The 11,103-nt window shown below is 39.7% G+C and overlaps 1 protein-coding gene across 1 annotated transcript in view; it reads left to right on the forward strand.

The window, feature by feature from the left end:
- MEGF10 (multiple EGF-like-domains 10) overlaps positions 1-11,103 on the forward strand; it is a 190,810-nt gene that overhangs the window by 142,188 nt on the left and 37,519 nt on the right. The window contains exon 12 of the mRNA XM_006870686.1: positions 607-709. Within this exon, the coding sequence (XP_006870748.1) occupies positions 607-709 (103 nt within the window). The remainder of the gene's footprint in view (positions 1-606; positions 710-11,103) is intronic.

The raw sequence follows: 11,103 nt of genomic DNA on the forward strand, positions 1-11,103 counted from the left end.
AATGTGCCAAAGCATAGCTGTCCCCCTTAAGAGTCTGAATAGCTTATCCTGTTTAGAATTGTCCATGGAAAAGAGAATATTAAAAAGTAAAAGGACAACAGAAGATTTTCATTTTTCTTTGTATTTTCCTGTATCACATAGACAATTTCCAGAAATCAACTTCACTAATACATATATTTTTAATTTTAGAGATTCCTCATCAGGATCACAACCCACCATTTCCACTAAAGATATATGGATTTTAGGGAAGCCTGAACTGTTGTGTAAAATCATTAGGCACACAAGAAAAAACTGGGGCTTACAATAAGATAAGAAAATGTACTTTTAGTAAATTGGACTATGAAGATGCAAGAACAAGCAATTTGTTTCAGCATTCTACCATTATGTCTAGCATAAGATAAGGTCTGAGTGATCTTAAAACACAAATCTCCTAGTGGCTACAGTTTGGGAGGTAGAAAGTCACGGAAAGAGGTAATTCTAACTAGTGCTTCAGAAAGGTATTTTGGGAGAGCACGGTACTGTGTCAGAAAGGGCTGTTTGTGTTTCTTTGTCCCAGCATGGGATTTCCTGCATCCTCATTCCTGTGTTCAATGTTGTCTGATACAGGACGGCACATATGGGCTGAACTGTGCTGAGCGCTGTGACTGTAGCCATGCAGATGGCTGCCACCCCACCACAGGCCACTGTCGCTGCCTCCCTGGATGGTCAGGTGAGATCCAAGGACATTAGTGGAAAATAGGAGAAATGAGCCAACTTGATGTTTAAGCTGTTCCTTGAGACTCCAGAGAAATACACGCAGGCCAACTTTCCAGAAAGAAATACAAATTCAATAATGTCTCTAGTAAAAGTATGACATATTTTTATCCAGGAAGTTTTACTGCTAGTGCTATTAAGTCTGTAAGCTAGGTTTGCTTTTTGTGAGTCTGTGCAGAGACAGTTTTGAGCCCACACCTAAGGTCCTACTGTCAGTATTCAACCAGGAAGGTGAGAAAAATGTAAATTGCTGTGAAATTCACAAGACCTCTGTGGTATTTTCTTGAGCACTGAAGAAAGAATGGTCAAAAAAAATTTTTTTTAAGCATAAGAATATAACTAGATTTACCTAGTGATGCATGAAATACTCATTAATGTGATTCACATAAAATATTTACTTAAACATTCTTTGCTAGAAAGAAAATATTTTAAACTTTCTTTTTCTTACAGTAATATTTAAGTGATGGCATATTCATCAAATGGATTGGTACCAATTTTCTAACCACAGAGTTGGAGTCTCTCCTTATTTATATATCTTCATGGTTTTAGCTAGGAAGTTCACCAAACTAACAGTGGTCCCAGAAGAACTATAGTGTTTGCTCATAATATACAAGAGAGCTTCAAAAAAAAATGTGGAAAGACTGAATGATAAGGTAATCATGGTACCTTGAATTTACTTGATATGGCTTTTCTATCCAATGTCTTCTTAATTCCTACCAAGTGATTGGATGATGGTGGTGGTGGTGTGCTGTGGAGTCAGCTCCAAATCGTAGCAACCCTGCATAGGGTTTCTGAGACTGTAAATCTTTATGGGAGCAGAAAACCTCATTTTTCTCCCTTGGAATGGTTGGTAGTTTCAAAATGCTGACCTTGAGGTTAGCAGCCTGACTCACAACCAGTATATTACCAGAGATTGGATGGGACCATGCAAATAAGGTATACAGGACTCTAAGATTGGGATTTGTTTGTTTTTGCTATTCAGCTAGTCATCAGAGAAGTAGGAAATAGAGATCCTAGGCAAGAAAGAAGAGTGAAGTGTGAGATCTCTACCTCAAAAAGAGGTGACAGCAGAGGAGGTAGCATGGAGAGACCGAGCAGCCAATAGGCTTTCCTGACCATGGAGCCAGTAAAACTGAGTGCCTCCAGTAGGAGGCTGGCTTGCCCTTTGGTCATTTACAGATTGACTAAAAGACTTTTGTAACACTTGCCCAAAGTGAGTCGAAGTCAAGGGCCACATGTCTGAAAAGTTGAAGCCAAGAGTGAGGCATGCCTGTAGTACATTTAGAGATATACCTGACTAGAGATTTGCTGCATCCTGAGTTGTTTTTAATACTTATTTGTACTGTGGTAACATTCCTAATAAAACACATAATTGTAACTATTGTTATGAGTTCTATTTGGCCATTGCAATGGCTTATTGAACCCAGATGTGAAGCAGATTGCTGTGGGAGGGATAGTGGGTGTCAGAATAGGGTGGAAGCATGTCTGACCTTGATATAATTTTGAATTTGGTTCTCTTTCCCCCTTTTGAAGCCAGAGGAAGTCAGACATGGCCCCACAGTGTTTTTGCAGTAATGGAATTTTTCCACAAACTTTTAGAAGCTCTCTCGTACAGACTAGAAGATGGCATTAGATGTCCATTAAATGCTTACCCCAAATCAATAAAACAAACAAAATCTAATGAATAGAATTCTAAACATTTAATTAAGAAAAAATACCCGTGGGAATTTATAAGGAAAGTTATTGAACACTATAGTAAATTAATTGGATGCAGTAATGAATATTCATTACTACCAAAAGTTAAATATTGACTGGTGATATGCCAACTTACAGTGAAGCTGTGTTAAACTACAAACTGCATTGGAGGTAGGTAAATGAACCAAACCTTTTAAAAAATTATCTGTCCATTTGAAGTAATTTTTAACCATATGTGTGTATATATGTATATGTGTCTGTATGTCTATATCTGTGGAGCCACTGGGATTGCTGTAACACATGAGGTAACTCTTGGTGTTAACCAGCCACCCATGCACCTCCTCCCATACCAGACCATACAGAATAAGTAGTAATGTTTGTTGTTGTTATGTTGTTAAATGCCATTGAGTCAGTTCCGACTCACAGAAACCCTGAATAGGGTTTTAGAGGCTGTAAATCTTTAATGGAGCAGAAAGGCCCATCTTTCTCCCATGGAGCAGCTGGTGGGTTTGAACTATGACTTTATGATTAGCAGCCCAGCGCTTATACTGTGACACCACATCAGAACTCCTTAGTAATGTTTCTTCAATTTTAATCACAAGATAATTTTTGGTGGTTCACTTTTTTCAGAAGATGGGTCTTTCAGAAGATAATTATGTGACTCCATACTGGAGAGGTCACATTTAGGGAATCATGGAACAAGTGTGATCTCATCTTAGAGAAAAGAATACATAGAAAGAAGACTCTAGAGAAATGATAAGTAATGTTGACTGGTTAATTAGACTCACAACAACTCTATGAGATAGGAGGTATGATTTCCTCATTTGGATAAATGAGGATGTGGAGATGAAGAGGAAGAGTTAAACGCCCTGCCCAAGGTTTCAGAGTTAGTACATAGCAGCAGCAGATATGCACCAACACTCTCACACTACAGAGCCAGCTCTCTTACACTGCACCCTACTGCCACACACGGACTTAACCCAGGATGTGCTGGGGGTTCAGTGGAATTCTGTTTTCAGCATGGACCAAGACCTCTATGAATGGCATGAGAGGACAATGGTGATCAGTGCTGGTAAGCAGCAACCTCTTTGTATTATTTTACCAGTAGCACCATAATTGAGATATGATTATATGGTATATATGATTTACCTGTGTAAAGCATTGTTGTTGTTGTTGTTGTTAAGTGCCATCGAGTCGGGTCCGACCCATAGCGACCCTGTACAGGGTAAAGCATACAAATCAATAATTTTTAGCATAGTCACAGAATTGTGTAATCATTACCACAACCAATTTTAAAATATTTTCATTACTCCAAAAAGAAATGCTGTATCCATTAGCAACCAGTCCCCATCTACCCCCAGCTTACCTTCCCACCACCCTAGGTAGCAATTTAGTTTTTGTCCCTATAGACTCCCCTGTTCTGGTCTTTATATAGATCTCACACAATATGTGGTCTCTTGTGACTAGCTTGCTTCACTTTAGCATAGTGTTTTCAAGGTTTATTCATATTTTAGCATTATCAGTTATTGTTGTTAGGTGTCATCAAGATGGTTCTGATTCATAACAGCCTTGTGCACAACAGAACAAAACACTGCTTGGTCCTGCACCATCCTCATAATTGTTACATTTGAGCCCAGTACATGTGTCAGTGCTTCATTCTTTCTGATTGCCAAATAATATTCCATTGCAGGGCATAAGAAATGGCCCCGAACCATCCCTTCCACAACCCTCTGTACTCAACTGGGTTCGATAATTCATTGCAATGGCCTTACAGAACTCAAGACTCCATATTCACATTAATGGAATTTTTTTAGGGTCGTTAACAGGATTCAATGCAGGATCAGAAAATGCTCAGGGCACAATTCTTTCAGTCAAGACAGGCTCTCCTCAGTGGTGCTCACAGATAGCCCTCTCTCCACCCAGCCAATGTTACAAAGCTCTTTCAAGGCTACTGATAAATACTCACAGGACACACCACTCCACCATAAGCCTCAGCCTGAAGGCACTTGGCTCTAGCTCCCTCAATTAAGTGCCTGGAGGTATCCCACACTGCAAGCAAACCTACTGCCCAAAGTCACTCAGCTTTACTTGCTGCATGAGCTGGAAAGCCCACCTCTCTGTCTCATGCTCTGGCACTTTGTTCTACAGCTACTGCTCCTCAGCCACTCCTCTGGTTTTACAGCTTTCAGTTCCTGGATTGAGGAGATTCAGTGAATAGTGGCCTTGAGGTCCAAAGGATGTGCTCTACTCCTGGCCCGTTCTTCTTGATGGGTAGTAAAACTCCCCTACTCCTGCTTCTGAGAAGACTCATTTTATAGCCATGTTAGAGTTCCAAGTTTTTACAATCACAATGAACTCTGTTAACAATCATTCACAACTGAATCAAATCATCCTATCAGTATCTTCTCCCACCTCCTCTTACCCAGAACCATCAGGAAAGAAGTCATTTGGTGGGAGTTACAAAGACTCAAGCTTGTTGTTGTTGTTAGGTGATTTTGAGTCTGTTCTGACTCATATCAACTCTATGTACAACAGAATGAAACCCTGACCAGTCCAGCGCCATCCTCACAATTGTTACACTTGAGCCCATTGCTGATGCCATTATTCCAGTCCATTGTGTTAGGATTCTCTTTTTTTTTGCTGACCCTCCACTTTACCAAACATGATGTCTTTCTCCAGAAACTAGACCCTCCTGATAACATGTCTGAAGTATGAGAGAAGAAGTGTCACCAACCTGGCTTCTAACAATCATTTTGGTTCTACTTCTTCCAACGTATATTTGTTTGTTCTTTGGGCAGTCCATAGTACTTTCAGTATACTTCTCCAACATGATAACTCAAATACATTGATTCTTCTATGGTATTTATTGTCCATCTTTCATATCAGGCGATTAAAAATACCATGGCGTGGGTCAGGTGCACATTAGTCCTCAAACTGATAGCTTTGCTCTTGAACTCCTTAACAACATTATACCACATAGAGATATACCTCATCATATTTACCCATTCATCAGTCTATGAGCATTTAAATTGATTCTACTATTTGGCTTTTATGAATAATGTTGCAGGAACATTTGTCTTTAAGTTTTTGAGTTGATGTAAAAATATTGGGATATACTTAGGTGTCAAATTGCTGGATCATATGCTAGCTCTGTTTAAACTTTTAAAGAGCTGCTAAACTGTTTTCCAGAGTCAAGTGTAGTGGTTACAAGTCGGGCTGTGAACCGCAAGGTCAGCAGTTCGAAACTACCAGCTGCTCTGTGGGAGAAAGATGAAGCTTTCTGCTCCCATAAAGATTTATAGCCTCAGAAACCCTGTACAGGGTCGCCATGGGTCAGAACCAACTCAACGGCACTTAACAACAACAACAAGTGTGATACTGAAAGGTAATGCACTAGACCTCAAGGTCAGTTTGAACCACAAGGTCAGTTGTTCAAACTCATCAGCTGCTCCATGGAAACCCTAGACAAGGCCTCACTATGGTTCGGAACTGACTCCACAGCACTTAACAACAATAATAAACTCTTTTCCAGAGTCCTGGAGTGATGCTATATGATAAACACTGTACTGCTAACTGCAATGTCAGAGATTCAAACCCACGAGCTGCTCCTCAGAAACCCAGTACAGGGTCCCTGTGAGTTGGAACCAACTTGAAAGCACTTAACAAAAACAAACTGTTTTCCAAGGCGGCTGTACAATTTTACATTTCCACCAGCAAGTTCTTCTACATCTTCACCAACACTTGTTATTATCTTTTTTATTATAGCTGTCTTCTTGTTATTAATGTTGTTGTTACATGCCATCGAGTCAGTTCTGACTCATAGTGACCCTGTATAGGGTTTCCAAGGAGCCCCTGGTGGATTTGAATCCTCGAGAAGTTATGAAGTAGTATCTTATTGTGTTTTTGATTTGCATTTCCCTAAAAGCTAATGCTGTGGAGTATTTTTTCATATACTTATTGTCTATTTGCATATCATCTTTGGAAAAATAACCATATAAATCCTTTATCCATGTTTAAGTGGGTTATTTTTGTGGCTGTTTGTTCATTCTTTAATTGTATAAATATTTCAATGTATTTTAGATACAAGTTCCTTATTGGTACATGACTTACAAATATATTCTCCATTCTGTGGATTATCTTTTCACTTTTTCTGTGATATCCTTTGCAGCAGAATATGTTTTAATTTTGATGAAGTCCAATTTATCCATTCTTTCCTTGGTTGCTTGCCCTCAGGTTATTATGTCTATAAAACCATTGCTTAATCCAGTCACAAAGATCTATGCCTCGATTCTTTTAAGTGTTTTATAGTCTTTTAAGTGTTTTATAGTGTTTTACATATAAAACATATAGGATGAAATACATATAGGATGAAATAGAAGCCCGACTTCATTCTCTTGTATGTGTATATCCAATTGTCCCAGCACCATTTCTTTAATTGTCTTGACATTCTGATTGAAAAAGGATACACTCAGAGAAAAAGGTTTATCTGAGGCTTCATTTCAGTTTATTCAACTTTATTCTGTTGATCTATCTGTCTGGATTACCATAACTTTTAGTATTGAAATTAGAAAATATGAGTGCTCCAACTTTGTTCTTTTTCAAATTGTTTTTGGCTATTATGGGTTTTTGAAATTCTATAACAAAATATAGGAGTAATTTGTGTGTTTTGCACTGAAGAAAACTAAAATTTTAGTGGAGATTGTACTGAATCTATAGATAATTTAGGAAATATTGATATTTTAACAATATTAAATCTCCAAATACATAAACATGGAATGTCAACAACAACCTCTTCAGTAGTGTCTGTTAGTTCCTTGGCTTTTGTTGAAAGCTTCCTTGGTTACTGACTAAGTAGACGGACATAGATTGTCACTGCTTGATTTCTGCTTTCTGAGAGCTACTTTGAAAAACAGATGCTGGACCAAAGATGCTGTAAATGAAGTTCATTTTCTGTTACAATGTCCTACCCACAACACAAGATTCTCAGCACTGTCGTTCTCCCTTTACTTGGAAGAGCAAAGACAACTCTGACTTCACATTATAAAACACCACCTTTTGCATGTGTGCTTTGTTTCAGTTATTAAGTATTAAAATGGCATCACACTATTCACTATACCAGATTTTGTAACTTCACCAGGGTTCTTGATATTCTTAAATGGAGTGTCCAACATTCATATCTAAATGACCACAGTGAGGTGAAATAGCATTTATACTCTTAGAGAATTCAGAGGACACATCTTTTGTTTTGGGCTATCCTCTACAAATCTACATTTGTCTTGTAAATACAGAAAGAATGTGATCATTCTCTCTGGTGATCCTCAACACACCAGTAAAAGACAGACTCATGAAAATACATGAAGAAAGCAAGAGATGTGATTTGTCCTCCAGCCAGCCAGAAAATGTGTTAGTTGCATTCCACAGTCTGGGTCATGGGGTAAGACAAATTATCCCATATGGTCTTAGACCTATCAGGCTCCTGTGAGAATGCAATGACTTTGTCATACAATATAGTCTTGTAATCCAGCTGTCCATCTGTGACTGGCCTGCTGCTCTAAGGGAGAATGAAGCTTTGCTGTCTCATGTTGCTCTAGTCTTGCCCACAATCATTTGTTTCATGACCTATAAGCCATTGTTGCTCCTCGGCAGCCAGGTTTCTCCATTGCCTTATTTCTTGGGGTCTTCTGTAGGAGTTGTTGGTCTACATGCATCTGTAAGTATCTAAGCCCACTATAGAGTTCGTCCTCCACATTCACAGAACACACTTGGCGTGAACAAACATATAGAGGATGAAATAAGGTGGCAGGTATTATAAAAGGCAGTATTATGAAAGGACTAAGAAATGCTTTATTTTGTCTAAAAGAAAACAAGAGCAGATTTTGTATATTATTTACACAGAATGCCTTTTCGTTGCCAACACTGGATAGACAATATTATTTTTTCATCATTACTCTTGTTTGAGTAAGTACCTTGTAAACAGCTTTCTCAATGTAAAGAAAGCTTTGCTTTTCATTTAAACACCATGTTTGGGGCCAAATAACATAAGCTCAGGGAAGTCAGTGAATCTGTTTCCTCTCTTCCTTGTTCTAGGTGAAATGTTAAGTATCACTGAACAGGGTAGCAGTGTGTGTGAGAACAGTGAGGCTTTCTGAAGAAATCTGTGAAATCTAACACAGGGTACTCAGCTCTTCCTCAGACCAAATAAACAAGATGATGGAGAGGCATCCTTAGTACTTGGCCCAGTGAACACTACTGGGAGAAGTTGATGAGGCCTCCCAGATTGGAGCCAGAGATAAGGGTCAGGGGAGCAGGATTCTTTTCTCACCAAGAAACTGACAAACCTGAATTGAAGAAGCCATACCTTAACCTGAAATACTAAGGAAGTCAGCTTGTTTTCTTACCATGTAGGTCATTTATCCTTCCTCAAACTTCATCCTGTGTCCTCATGTTTGGCTATCTTTAACTCTTAAAAATAACTATAATTGATAGCCTTCTTTCACCTGTCCTTAAAAACAAGTCTTCAGAATGTCCTGACATATAAAGATTAACCAGAGTAAAAGTTGAATCTGGCATCCTGGATACTTTTTTTTTTTTTTTTTTAAGTACTTGTTTTCAAAAGACCTGCATTTTTATGATATGTGGCTCTTTAAAATCTTAATTTCCTGAAATGTTTAGCCAATAGACTATCTAAAAGAGGCAGATTGTAGTTAAAATATTTTTTTAAATGTATATAAAAACATCCAAAATGTAGAGTATCGGCTATGTCCTGGGCCCATTCTCCTATATTTCTACTACACACACAGACACATAACTATTATCAATGAAATATGACTATATATAATGTGTTTGCATATACAGCTTTAGTATAGTTAAGTAGTATAGAAACACGTAGACATTTCTTTCTTCTTTTCTGCTTTGACTAGTCAGCCAAACTCCTATATGATGACCACTACAGTCGATTAAAGGAGCTCTGGTAGCGTAGTGGTTACGAATGGGACTGCGAACCTCAGGGTCAGCAGCTTGAAACTACCAGCCGGTCCGTGGGAGAAAGATGAGGTGGTCTGCTCCCGTAAAGATTTACAGCCTCAGAAACCCTGTACAGGGTCACTATGAGTTCGAACCCACTCCACAGCACATAACAACAACAGTGGATTAATATTTCACTGACTTCACTCAAAATATCTGGGAACCTGTGTGTCTCCAGCCTGGTTCTCAACCCTGCCAAAATTGAAGTCACCTAGAAGCTCTTTTAACTTGCATATTTCGGGTCCCTACAGCCTCGGAAACCCTGTACAGGGTCGCTATGAGTCGTTCTGACTCCACGGCACAAAACCACCGCCACCACCATACCATATATATCGGAGTCCTGGTGTGGCGATGTGGGTTAATGCTCCAGACTGCAAAGCCGTTTGAACTGCAAGGTCAGTGGTTCAATCTCACCAGCTGCTCCTCGGAAACCCTATACAGGGTCGCTATGGGTCAGAATCGACTCGACGGCACTTAACAACAATAACAACATACCATATATGAAGGAGATCCGGTAGCTTAATGGTTACGAATCTGGCTGCTATCCGCAAGGTCAGCAATTCGAAACTACCAGCTGTTCCGCTGGAGAAAGATGAGGCTTTCCGCTCCCGTAAAGATTTATAGCCCCGTAAACCCTGTACAGGGTCGCTATGAGTCAGAACCTACTCCACGGCACATCACCACCACCATCACCACCATACATGAGAGTCCTGGTGTAGCACTGTGGATTAATGCACTAGACTGCAAAGCCGCTTGAACTGCTAGGTCGGCGCGGTTCAATCTCACCAGCTGCACCTCAGAAATTCTATACAGGGTCATTATGGGTTGGAACTGACTTGACGGCACTTAACAGCAACATACCATATATGGAGTCCTGGTGTGGCACTGCGGGTTAATGCGCCAGACTGCAAAGCTGTTTGAACTGCGAGGTTGGCGGTTTAAACTCACCAGCTGTTCCTTGGAAACCCTTTACAGGGTTACTATGGGTTGGAACCTACTCAATGGCACTTCACAACAACATACCATATATACTGAAGGAGAATCTGAAAAGTGAGTGAGGAGCGGGATAGAGCCACTGCTAATTCATAAAGTACTTTGCACAAAATTGGAAAATGTGTGGAAAATTCTCATGGTCCGCTTGTTGGCAGACTGAATTTCTACAGACTCTCCCCTTTGTCAGGGATTAATGTGTGGTGAATAACCTGCACAATCTTGTTATTGTTAGGTGTCATTGAGTCTATAAAGACTCATAGTGACCCACTGCAATAGAACGAACACTGCCAGATGCCATGCAAACCTCACAATCATTGCTACCCCTGAATCCATTGCAGTTGCCACTGTGCCAATCCATCTCATTGTGGGTGGAGGGAAGGGACATTTTTCTCCAACACTCCACTTCACTAAACATGATATCCTTCTCCAGGAACGGTCCCTTCTGACGATAAGTCCTCAGTATGAGAGGAAGTGTGGCCATCCTGGCTTCCAAGGAGCATTCTAGCTGTACTTCTTTCCACACAGATCTGCTTGTACTTTTAGGATTCCATGGTACTTTTAATATTCTCCTAAACACCATAACGGAAATGCATACATTCTTCTAAGGTCTTCCTTATTCACCACACGATTTTCGCATGC

The sequence above is a fragment of the Chrysochloris asiatica genome, unplaced genomic scaffold (genome assembly GCF_000296735.1).
Source record: "Chrysochloris asiatica unplaced genomic scaffold, ChrAsi1.0 scaffold00147, whole genome shotgun sequence".
NCBI lineage: Eukaryota > Metazoa > Chordata > Mammalia > Afrosoricida > Chrysochloridae > Chrysochloris > Chrysochloris asiatica.